The sequence below is a fragment of the Poromitra crassiceps genome (assembly GCF_964638095.1).
Source record: "Poromitra crassiceps genome assembly, chromosome: 8".
NCBI classification, from domain to species: Eukaryota; Metazoa; Chordata; class Actinopteri; order Beryciformes; family Melamphaidae; genus Poromitra; species Poromitra crassiceps.
In genome coordinates, this window is record NC_139629.1 from 40,120,221 (window position 1) to 40,132,313 (window position 12,093).

A 12,093-nucleotide genomic window follows, 5' to 3' on the forward strand; every position below is an offset into this window, starting at 1 on the left:
ACAGAGAAGACACAGAAGACAGAGAGCCCAAAGCTGTTTGTGAGGAGACAGAGAAGACACAGAAGACAGACAGCCCAAGCTGTTTGTGAGGACGGCAGACAAGAAGACAGAGAAGACAGACAGCCCAAAGCTGTTTGTGAGGATGGCAGACAAGAAGACAGAGAAGACACAGAAGACAGAAGAACAGAAGACAGAGAAGACACATGAGACAGAGAGCCCAAGCTGTTTGTGAGGACGGCAGACAAGAAGACAGAGAAGACACATAAGACAGACAGGCAGCCCAAAGCTGTTTGTGAGAATGGTGGACAAGAGGAGAAGAGGAGAGATGCCTTTAGCACATGCTGCCGGTTAGACGTGACCCAGGCATTTTATGAGCAGACCGCATGAAGTAGTCTAAGCTAACCCAGGGGTCTCGTCCGTCGTCCCCCCGCCCCTCACCCCTCCTACAGTAGGGAGCAGTAGAGAGCACGTCTGTTCAAGTCGTTAGCTCAGGGATATATATTACTACACTGGCAGAGGCTGCTGCACCCATGACATCACTACGGGCCGCCCGCTGTCATTCCAGCGGGACGTCCCGAGAGGAGAAGGCAGGCGCACCAAGTGTGTGTATGTGACACACACACACCTACACACACACACACACTCATTTACACACGCACGCACACACACATCCATTTACACACACACACACACACTCACGCACACATCCATTTACACACACACACACACACATCCATTTACACATGCACACACATTCATCTACACACGCATTGCCAACCCAGCGCTGCAGAGGAGGGGGAATGAGCCATTTCTAAATCTCCATGTATGGAAAGTGCTGATTTGTTTAGGCTACCGCATGAATTATGTCTCTGATAACAAATATCCAGGCAAGGAAAGCCAGTTCAACAGCGTGTGAAACAGCCATCTGAAATCTGTCCCGTCATGTTAGGCATGTAGGACACTTATCAGAAACGTTCTGCACACTTTAGATGCAAGCAAGACAAGTTCCTTTACTTCATCAAATGCCAAAGTTTTGGTCACACGACCTTCATCAGCGCAAAGCAGCCTTCACAATGAAGAGGTCCACACCTGCACCTGTGCTGTGTTCCTCTTGCTCAGATGGCCTTTTGGGAAGGGTCAGATTGAGGGTGGAGTGAGTCCACTCTAGATGCACACAGATATCATAGGCCTAGACTAGGACTAGATGGAGCAAAAGAGGAGGAACCTTGCATTGCATGGATCTAAAAGTGTGCAGAACGTTTCTTCTTGATACAGTTCTTAGGTCTTCTGGCACCTAGGCACATTGAATAGTCGTGAGTGCGGTGATCCTCTCTCCAAGGCATGTATGATACTTTGGAAGGGGCACACACACAGTGGCCTATAGCCACTAGGGATGTCACAATACTAGAATTTCTGCTTCGATACCGATAGCTAGGAAAATATCGATACTCGATACCATTTTCGATACCACGCGGGGGGATGCGACAAGACATCAAGAAATGAAGACAGATGGACGGACAGATGCACACTTCTCCATAATCTAGGCCTGATCAAACTTGAAGCAACAGATCCCCACCAATGACAGGGAGGGAGAAATAAATCGGTAGTATGTTTGATTTTTCATTACTGCTGATTACTGCTGATATTGATACTGTTGCAAATTAGTATTGTATCAGTTTAAAAAAATGTGTATTGATACTTATCGATACTATCAATACCTGTTGCAAATGAGTATTGTATCCATTTCAGATTTTTAGTATTGACTTTGTGGATACTATCGATACTTTTGACAACCTTAATAGCCACAGCCAGACAGCCTGTGAAGCCGTGGCCCCTCTTCTTCCTGACAACCTCCAACCTCAAAGGCAGATGCTTTGATGTGGCGTTATCTCACACCAAAGACACAGGCAGCACAGAGCGGAGACCATTGTCCGATAAGAGCACTCCAAATATACAAACATGTTGTTCTTTCCCACAAAGTAAAGGAAATCTGGAGCTACCAGCGTCTGGGGGGGAGGAGGAGGAGGAGGAGGGAACTGGGGAAAACGGTTCCCAGTCCAAAGCGCGACTGAAATGTTGAGTCTACTGCACGTTGCATTGAAATGATTTGGCCTGCATGGCTGGACATAATGACAGGGACGGAGTTGAGCTTAGGTCTGTGTTACAAAGCGCTCACAGCTCCGCTCCGGCTCCGCTCCAGCCTGAGCGAGATGGACCATATGTTGATCAAAAACCATTCCCAGCCTTTCTTGACGGAAAATGTGATGGGTAAAAATATGTTTTTCAACATGGCTTACCCATCATCAGTTACACGGAAAAACTTGGTATTCATCTAAATATGGCTTTTTTTTTATGGCCAGCCCATCATCCACTCTGACACATGCGATGAGTCCTGTGTGTGGACAAGATGTGAAAGCTGTCATAACAACTCAGCCAGGCTGCGGCTACACGCTACGCTAGCCTCAGTGCAGCAGTCAACAAGTAGGCCTTGAATGGCCGCTTGCTGTGCTAGTGTCTCTCTTCATATGATGCTTTTATTACTCCACATGCAGCCAGAGCGTGGCTTTATTCCAGAGAACACAGAAAGGACCACAACGTATAGAGAGGCAAAGTCAACGTCACTTCCTGCTTCTGCACTGTACCAGAGATTTTCTTCCACAATTTATTTTCCCATAGACATTTTGCAAAATGCCTATACAAATAGTTTTACTTGGTCAAACCAAACGGTTCAGCTTTATTTAGAATCGGGAGAGAGCATAGAACATTTCACTCGGACCAAAACATAAAAAAACTTTGAAAAAATATTTTCTTTAAACCCGCTTTTTTTTATGTTTTGGTCCCAGTGAAATGTTATGCGATCTCTCCTGTTTCTAAATATATCTGAACCGTTTGGTTTGAACAAGTAAAACTATTTTTATAAGCATTTTACTGAGTGCTCTTCCTAGGCGGGCTCGCTTTGGCCTCGCCCGTCCTGCAGCTCGCCAAGCTGGCCCTGCAGCTCGCATTTGCAGCTGCCCCCACTGATGATGTCATCGGATTTATGACATCACTGATGATGTCACAGTGGGATCAGGGATTTATGACATCACTGATGATGTCAGTGGGATTTATGACATCATAGATTATGTCACAGTAGGATTTATGACATCACTGATGATGTCACAGTTTTATGACATCGCTGATGATGTCACAGTGGGATTTATGACATCATGGATGATGTCACAGTGGGATTTATGACATCACAGTGGGACAATCAGCAATCACAGTGGGACAGAGGAACAGAGCCCGAGCTCCCATTTATATACTGATGATGTCTATGGGAAAATAAATGGCGGATGGTACAGTGCTGAAGCAGGAAGTGATGTTCCACTTTACTTTGGCTCTCTAGTCTCTATTCACCAATCTGAATCATGCTAGGAGCATCCAGCTCTTTGTATGCATGCTACTGTCATTAAGGTCTTAAAGGGCTCAATATTGAGACTGGCTGTGTGGAATTCTGCAGTGAGGAGCACCACATAAATACTGAGAAACCCTCATGTGGCTGTTTAACAATAAATGTGTAGTCAGGAAGTCTATTCTTAGTACAAGACTGAGAAATATATATTTGTGTATGTGGAGGCCTATGTAAGTGATGCTGCTGTGGCACTGGGGAGTGTTAGCCGCTTCGTTCATCACAGTGTAATAGACAAAGCTGTTGGAGAAAGCAGATTTGACTTTAATAAACTCTACCGGTTTCTCTGGATTGCACAGACTACCAGAGGCTGAGAAGTAGAAACCTGTAGGACGCGGTTGCTTCTTCTGAACATTGCAGTGTTGTCTGGACTAATAGCAGCCTGAGACAGGAAAAGGAAATGTAATAACTGTTTAGGTTATCCGAGCTAATCCAAACCCACTAGGCTGTTCATTACAGGAATAACAAGGTCTGACTTCTCTGCTCAGTCACAACATCTCATGATGCCTCCAAAACGGTCCCGTCTGAAGATGACAGACTCTCTCCACACCTCAAGTGCTGATCAAAACTGTCAGAGTGGGTGTTGACTGTGTGTGCTCACTATGACAAAGTGACAACTCAACTCCAGCGAGAGAGGGGGGAGAGAGAGAGAGAGAGAGAGAGAGAGAGAGAGACAGAGGAAAAGAGAGGGGGAGGGAGAGAGAGAGAGGGGGGCTTTCACCATCTCTCAGCGGGTGTGGGAGTTTTGGGGGAATTCAGAAAATGTTGTTTTCAGATGTGTGTGTGTGCCTACACAGACAGACTTAACAGTGAGAAGCCTTTCGAATAAACACGGGCGTGGAATGTCCAGATGATGTGTCAGTCAGGGATAATATGATGTCTGAGAAAAGCCCTTCTTCTGATCACGCTTTTGAACAAAACGCTGCTGACTTTTAGGGAGACAAAAGAACCGCAGGAGAGAGAGAGAGAGAGAGAGGGGGGACAGCAGGCAGCGAAGGGGCGGGACAGCCACAGGTCGCTTCATTCACAATCAGCAACTCATCATGGACGATAAAGAGAGTCACGTTAGCACATTAAGTAGCATTTATTATCATACAGTTTTCTCCGTTATAGCCTTTTAACGTGAAAACCTACTCACACACCACAGCAGGCGCCTTTGTCACATGAAGCTGCAAGTAAGTTAAAGTTCATACGTAAGCCTACGTAGGTCACTTCAATACCGTTTAATTAATGCGATTACTTTACACCATACACCATTTACGACCACCATAAATAAAACGCACGCGGGGAATGTGAAATTAAACATTATTTTTGAAATGTTTGACGTTACATCGGGGCAGCAGTTATAACAAAAATGACCACGCGGTGACAACAGTCTTCTTGACGTGAATAGAACTCACCAAAACAATGGCAAACTTCTCCTCCAGCTCGGTGGGGTCAGGCATGGGCACTTTGAGAGGCATGATGTGATGCTTCATCATCTCCGACTGGCCGTCCACACTTTCTATATTCCCCATGTTTTACCCCAGTAACCCTCCAGTCACTTCCAACAGCCTATACGTCTGCCTCTCTCAGTGCTATTCCCAACGAAAAAGAAATGTACAGAAAAAATCTTCAAAGTATTCCAGTCAATTCAGCGATACTCCAAATCATCCACTTCTGCAAAGCGAGATAAAAAGCTGACAACGCAGTAGCATTTTCTGTCCCAAACTTCCATTGACACTTCTGTAGTATGCGTTGAGGTTTACACTGCATCCAACTTGAAACGGTAAACTTTCAAAAGTAACAATTAGAGTATAATTGTTTTCTGTTCCAAAGAATCGTTTGTGACTCGCCTGGCCAATCCATCACTGACTACAAATGTCCCCTCGCAACAGATCACTTTCTAATCCGATTCTGCTTAGTTGCTGCTGAACTTTCTTGGCTACGATGTGTTTCCATTCATTATTGTTGTGTGATACTGATTAGGAGCGTCGCTGCTACCTCCACTGAGAAGGCAGGTCCCGCCCTCGGGTTAAAGAGAGCGCTCTCCCATTGCTCGAATGACCTGCCAATCACTCCATATACCCGTTGCCCCGCCCCTAACATCTGTTGGCAGGGAGCCCAAATCCAGCTGGATGTGTGGATGGGTCGGCGGAGGCTTTGTCAGCACTTTGTCGCGACCCGGTGGCAAGAGCAGGTAATGACATTTCATTTAAAACACTGGGCTAGAGAGAGAGAGAGAGAGAGAGGGAGAGAGAGAGAGGGAGAGAGAGAGAGAGAGAGAGAGAGAGAGAGAGAGAGAGAGAGAGAGAGAGAGCAAAAAAGGGAATCAAGTAACACTATTTTGGTCATGGGTTTCATACTTTCTGTAATGAAAAAAAAATATATATAAGCAAAAATCTTATCAGATGAGGGACCCTGGGACAAAATCTGATCAAATGGGGGTCTGTGGTCTAATCTGTGCCAGTTTACGGGTCCTTGACATGAACACGTTTGAGAGCCACTCTTTTAGAGAACGGTTCACAGCTCTCTTTAGGGGGGTTTCCTGGCAGGGAACGAGGGAGTTCACAAAAGAAAGGAAACCGGTTTGGTTCTTAAGAGTGCAAACTTTAATCAGCAACTTCAAAGCAGACACATGATGACATGTTTCAAACGATGTCAAAGCACAGCAGTTTCTTTAGTATTGACATTTGACACTAACACTATTTCTTCCCGAACCACAGATCAGTTTCCAAGCCGTTGCGGTGAGGCGAGAGAGCGAGAGTGGCGGGACAGGAAGGCTGCCTCTATGCTGGCATACAGCATGCATCATTCATCATCCTGTTGCATTTGGCACTACAAACATACAAACACAAGGCAGTATGGGAACTAGAACACTACTGATATGTTTAAAACACAAGGCAGTATGGGAACTAGAACACTACTGATATGTTTAAAACACAACGCAGTATGGGAACTAGAACACTACTGATATGTTTAAAACACAATGCAGTATGGGAACTAGAACACTACTGATATGTTTAAAACACAACGCAGTATGGGAACTAGAACACTACTGATATGTTTAAAACACAATGCAGTATGGGAACTAGAACACTACTGATATGTTTAAAACACAACACAGTATGGGAACTAGAACACTACTGATATGTTTAAAACACGAGGCAGTATGGGAACTAGAACACTACTGATATGTTTAAAACACAAGGCAGTATGGGAACTAGAACACTACTGATATGTTTAAAACACAACGCAGTATGGGAACTAGAACACTACTGATATGTTTAAAACACAATGCAGTATGGGAACTAGAACACTACTGATATGTTTAAAACACAACACAGTATGGGAACTAGAACACTACTGATATGTTTAAAACACGAGGCAGTATGGGAACTAGAACACTACTGATATGTTTAAAACACAACACAGTATGGGAACTAGAACACTACTGATATGTTTAAAACACGAGGCAGTATGGGAACTAGAACACTACTGATATGTTTAAAACACAACGCAGTATGGGAACTAGAACACTACTGATATGTTTAAAACACGAGGCAGTATGGGAACTAGAACACTACTGATATGTTTAAAACACAACGCAGTATGGGAACTAGAACACTACTTGATATGTTTTTCCACATGGACAAAGTTTTCTCTTGAGAAAAGCACAGTGATTTAGACTCTACTGACAGTATTATCGTTCTTTTTCAGTGGCAAATGTGAGGGTCTAGGTTTGTAATACTTATCTTGATTTATAAAAGCAAGATACATCTGGTTAAAACATAATTATAAAACTTCTTCATTTCCAACACAATGCATAAACACTCTGAAAAATTGTGCACAGTTTTGTAATACATAAGGCAATAATATCAACAAAGGAATACGAGTACCGCAGGGGTGATGTATTTTTGCAGGCCAACAAGGAAGTTAGCATTGTGCTGGGTTCCGTTTGTCTCAAAGTTAATGGGATGTTTATGCCTCCGCCCGGCGATAGCCATGGCCGGAGGCATTATGTTTTCCGGTTGTCCGTCCGTACGTCCATCCGATTCTCGTTAACGCGATATCTCAGGAACGCCTTGATGGAATTGCCTCAGATTTGGCTCAAACGTCCACTTGGACTCAAGGATGAACTGATTAGATTTTGGTGGTCAAAGTTCAAGGTCACTGTAACCTCATGAATGCCATTTTCATGTTCGCTAACGTGATATCTCAGGAACGCCTTAATGGGAATTGCTTCACATTTGGCTCAAACGTCCACCTGGACTCAAGGATGAACCAATTCGATTTTGGTGGTCAAAAGTCAAAGTTCAAGGTCACTGTGACCTCGCGGCCGATCTGGGGAGAGCCGTAGACTAGCACCATGCTTCCTCCGACATATGCGCAGCCAGTTGCCAGCCGCTTTTTTTCACCTGACAGCGGGGAGCTTCACCGGCAGGACGTAGCACATGGGAGGATCACGCTATTCCCACCAGTTCCCTTCCGCCCCGAACAGGCGCCCCGACCGACCAGAGGAGGCGCTAGTGCAGCGACCAGGACACATACCCATAATCCGGCTTCCCACCCGCAGACACAGCCAATCATGCCTGTATGGACGCCCGACCAAGCCGGAGGTAACACGGGAGCGCGAACCTGCGACCCTCGTGTTGGTAGGCAGGGAATCTACCGCTACACTACCCGGACACCCACGACTGCCATTTTCATGGTCATGATACGCGATATCTCAGGAATGCCTTGACGGAATTTCTTCAAATTCAAACATCCACTTGGACTCAATGATGACCTGATTCGATTTTGGTGGACAAAGGTCAATGTCAAGATCACTGTGGCTGCATGCCCATCCGTTCCATCAAGGGGGCGGGGCTATAGCTAGGGATAGGAAGGTCGTAGGGAGTCAGGGTTTGAAGGGTGGGTAGAGGGAGTGTATCAGGAGCTCTGGGTGGTGGGAAGAACCATGGTGAGGGGTGGGGCTAGGGGAAAGGGGCTACGGGATAGGAGAGTTGGGGGTTGGAGGTGTTTGTAGGGGGAGTGGTTGGGGGGATGTGGGTGGTTTTGGGGTAAGAGTAGGACCATTTTCCATTTTGAAAACAATTAGCTGTGTTGTTGAGGTACTCCCAAACATTGCCTAAAGTGCCATAAGGCTGAATGGCCACACCACTTCGTTGTGGGCTTCAAGGTATTTGTGCTTGTATGAGTCTGGACAGACATGGACGTAGACTGCTGACTTGTTGGCAGAGGCATACAACCGCCATGCAGTATTTCTACAGTACTTGAATGGCTTTTTGGTTAGATGCCTGAAATAAGGTTTGTGGTTAACAAACGTTTATGAAACTGAGATCTTTGTGTTCAGCAAGATAATCTGCACAAATGAACATCACTTCATTCAAGAAAACTCTCGTCATAGATATACGGTAACCATTTATTGCATAAATGGAAATACAGTTATGTTTGGCGTTGAAGGCTCCGCTCTTTACAGAAGATGCTCCTCCCTGAATCGGCCCAGCAGCATCAAGCTACGCCGAGCAGGGAGGAGGGCAAAATCCCCCACGGGGATACAAGATTCCAGATTAATTTAAAGCCATAGTGAGTAACAGAGGAGCCTAAGCAAGACATGGAATACATGTTCACTTTTTGAGCCATGCAGACTCTGAGCTAGAAGGTGGAGGCTGGGGTGGTGGAGGCAAAGCATTGCCACAGCAGCGGTGTGAAGCAGCATGGGTGGAGCAAAGATCAGAGTGAGAGGAGGCCGCATTTAAACGGACCGCCTTGTTGTGAGAATGGCTGTGATTGGTGAATGTTTAAACGATGATCTAATCAGTGCCAGTCAGCTGGTTACAGCTGGGGCGTAGCCGATGACTTCCGTGTTTCAAATGAACTAACGCGAGGATTCATTTCTATGGTTTTTGAAGCGCAAATGCGATCGCCAGAAAACGCTTAAAAAATTATAAAAATTATGTTCATTTTTGAAGATTATCTTGCTGAGCACAACGATCACAGTTTCATAAACGTTTGTTAACCACAGATCTTATTCCAGGCATCTAACCAAAACCCCATTCAAAAATCACATTGACCCAGGCGATGCTAACTTCTGGGTTTTAGGACTCATTCCTGCGGTACTCGATACAGGGAATTGTTTCAAGCTTGTAAAAATAAAATGTAAAAGAATCACTTGAGTTTTCACGAGAGATGGATGTTGTAAATCCATAATAAGACATTGCATTACCTTAGAGGATCATCAGACACTGTGTGATCACATCATAGGCCTTTTGGTGAATGAAAGTTGAGGAGGACTTTTAAGTGCGTTTGCCCACATACACACATATATAACCCTGGTGGATTCTGCAACATAGTTGCATCATTATCAAATATATTCAGCCAAAAGATTCTACTGAAGAATTGATTCTAGATAGCATGGACTCTACACAGTTAACACTTTATGATCGATAAGCTACATGACAAAATTTGTCTTCATAAATACTGATGGACTGTGTTAATGTGGAGATGACATGTCATCATTTTTCTCTCCAGCGATGGTCTGATTGCACATAAGCCGAATAAACTAGCCTACTAAACACACACAGACAGATCACAGAAGCAACAATCAATGTTACGTTGTACTGGAGATCAAGCATGGATTCATCTAGTTGGTCTCTGGTACCAAATCGTACCTGGAAAAACACACGAGACATCATTTGAAGTTGACATTATCCTGTGTAAAAAAATCTATTTGCAAAATATAATTGTTAAGAGTAAGAATTTCTACAATTGGTCAGAAGCTTTTGAAATAAATACCATTGTGTGACACCAGTCTTGAGATCAATTTGGTCCAGATCCAGCTGCAACTGAGGACAACAAGGAAAAGCAAATTATGATCTCACAGTCACACCTTCCCACTTGTGCTTTGGTGGAGTCTGGAGAACATTGTTGCTACAGTACAACACCACACTGACAATGAAACCCTGTGTTGTAGACGGCAATATTCATAAAATGAGTTTACCTTGCCAATGAGCACCCTCTCTCTGCTCATGTAGGAGACACTGTTTTTCACAGACAGGTCCAGTCGTCTCTGTGTGGACTCCTCCAGAGAGAAGTCAAAGTCAAACCTTACAGAAGAGAGAAAGAAAGACGAGAAATGAATGACACATGGCATCATAAACACCTGACACTTGTGGACATTATCCGGCAAAATGCCACGTCCCCTCTCTCACCTCTCGTTAAATTCGGGGTTGAGGTCTCTCTTCTTGGTGGCGGTCTTCCTCTTTGTGATGCCCTTCTTGTCAGGCAGCAGGATGAAGCTGATATACGGGTCCGCACCGTCCTTGGAACAAGCTGCCAGGGCTCTGTGGGTACACACAGGTTTCATACACAACATCTTTCATTTATATAGCACTTTTCTAAGTACTCAAAAGCTTCAAATAAGGGGGGGGACTCAACTTATCCACCACTGATGTGTAGCACCCACCTGGGTGATGCACGGCAGCCAGTTTGTGCCAGAATGCTCACCACACATCAGCCTATCACGGTGGAGAGTTGAGGATGAGACGTGCCAATTAGGTAATGAGGGATGATTAGGTAGCCATGATTGAAGGAAGGCCTGTGTGAGAATTTAGCCAGGACACCCGGGTTACACCCCCCAGGGGCACCGGGGTTACACCCCCCAGGACACCGGGGCTACACCCCCCAGGGCACCGGGGTTACACCCCGCAGGGGCACCGGGGCTACACCCCCCAGGGGCACCGGGGTTACACCCCCCAGGGGCACCGGGGCTACACCCCCCAGGACACCGGGGTTACACCCCCCAGGGGCACCGGGGCTACACCCCCCAGGGCACCAGGGTGACACCCCCCAGGGCACCAGGGTGACACCCCGACTCCTGCGAAGAGTGCCGATGGGATCTTCAATGACCACAGAGAGTCAGAACCGTGGTTTAACATCTCATCCGAAGGACAGTGCTCACTCACAGGACGGAGTCCCTGTCTCTGCCCTGGGGCATTGTGGAGATTATTCATGAGACCAGAGGGAAGAGCACCTACTAGTACTGGTACTCCAACAACCACTTCCAGCAGCATGGTCTCCCAATCCAAGGACTAACCACGGTCAGCACTGCTTAGCTTCCCCCGAACAAGCCAGCGATATGCAGGCAATAAGATGATGCCAACTGCTTCAACATTCTGTGGTAAAGGGATAAATATGATAATGTAAAATAATATATAAAATATGATATAAAGACCTGCAGGAGTAGACAGTGATGTGAAGTCTGTTCTCCTCTATGGAATAGCCGATGGAAAGCTTCACCTGGCCAGCTGTACCTCCAACATCACTGACTCTAAAGACACAGTGTAAAAAAACTATTAGTTTAACCCATTGATACCTGATGCAGCATTTGCGTGTATATCCCTCATTTGTGTGTGTATCCCTTTAAGACCACAACCGCGTGATGCGGTTCACGGTCTTAAAGGGATACACACACAAATGCTGCATCAGGTATCAATGGGTTAAGTGTATTTAGTGTCATTATACCTTCAAATACATCAGAAACGACACAAACTAGTAACTGACATTCAGAATGTCACATTTTTATAGCATGAACCATACTAGAAAATATGCTAAGAAGGACAGCTTGCCAGCTACTGTCTTTACAGCAGAGGCAGTGAGGA

At 45.4% G+C, this 12,093-nt stretch overlaps 2 protein-coding genes across 2 annotated transcripts in view; both read right to left on the reverse strand.

The window, feature by feature from the left end:
• Positions 1-5,345, reverse strand: part of LOC310781244 (formin-like protein 3) — a 46,323-nt gene extending 40,978 nt beyond the window's left edge. Inside the window, exon 1 of the mRNA XM_083641814.1 lies at positions 4,852-5,345. Coding sequence (XP_083497940.1) covers positions 4,852-4,968 — 117 coding nt within the window. The 5' untranslated portion in view covers positions 4,969-5,345. The remainder of the gene's footprint in view (positions 1-4,851) is intronic.
• A 1,564-nt stretch (positions 5,346-6,909) lies between these two features.
• esyt1a (extended synaptotagmin-like protein 1a) overlaps positions 6,910-12,093 on the reverse strand; it is a 32,453-nt gene continuing 27,269 nt past the window's right edge. The window contains exons 27-31 of the mRNA XM_083640997.1: positions 11,667-11,762; positions 10,645-10,776; positions 10,434-10,539; positions 10,229-10,278; positions 6,910-10,104 (exon numbers count right to left, since the gene is read on the reverse strand). Of these exons, the coding sequence (XP_083497123.1) occupies positions 10,077-10,104; positions 10,229-10,278; positions 10,434-10,539; positions 10,645-10,776; positions 11,667-11,762 (412 nt within the window). The 3' untranslated portion in view covers positions 6,910-10,076. The remainder of the gene's footprint in view (positions 10,105-10,228; positions 10,279-10,433; positions 10,540-10,644; positions 10,777-11,666; positions 11,763-12,093) is intronic.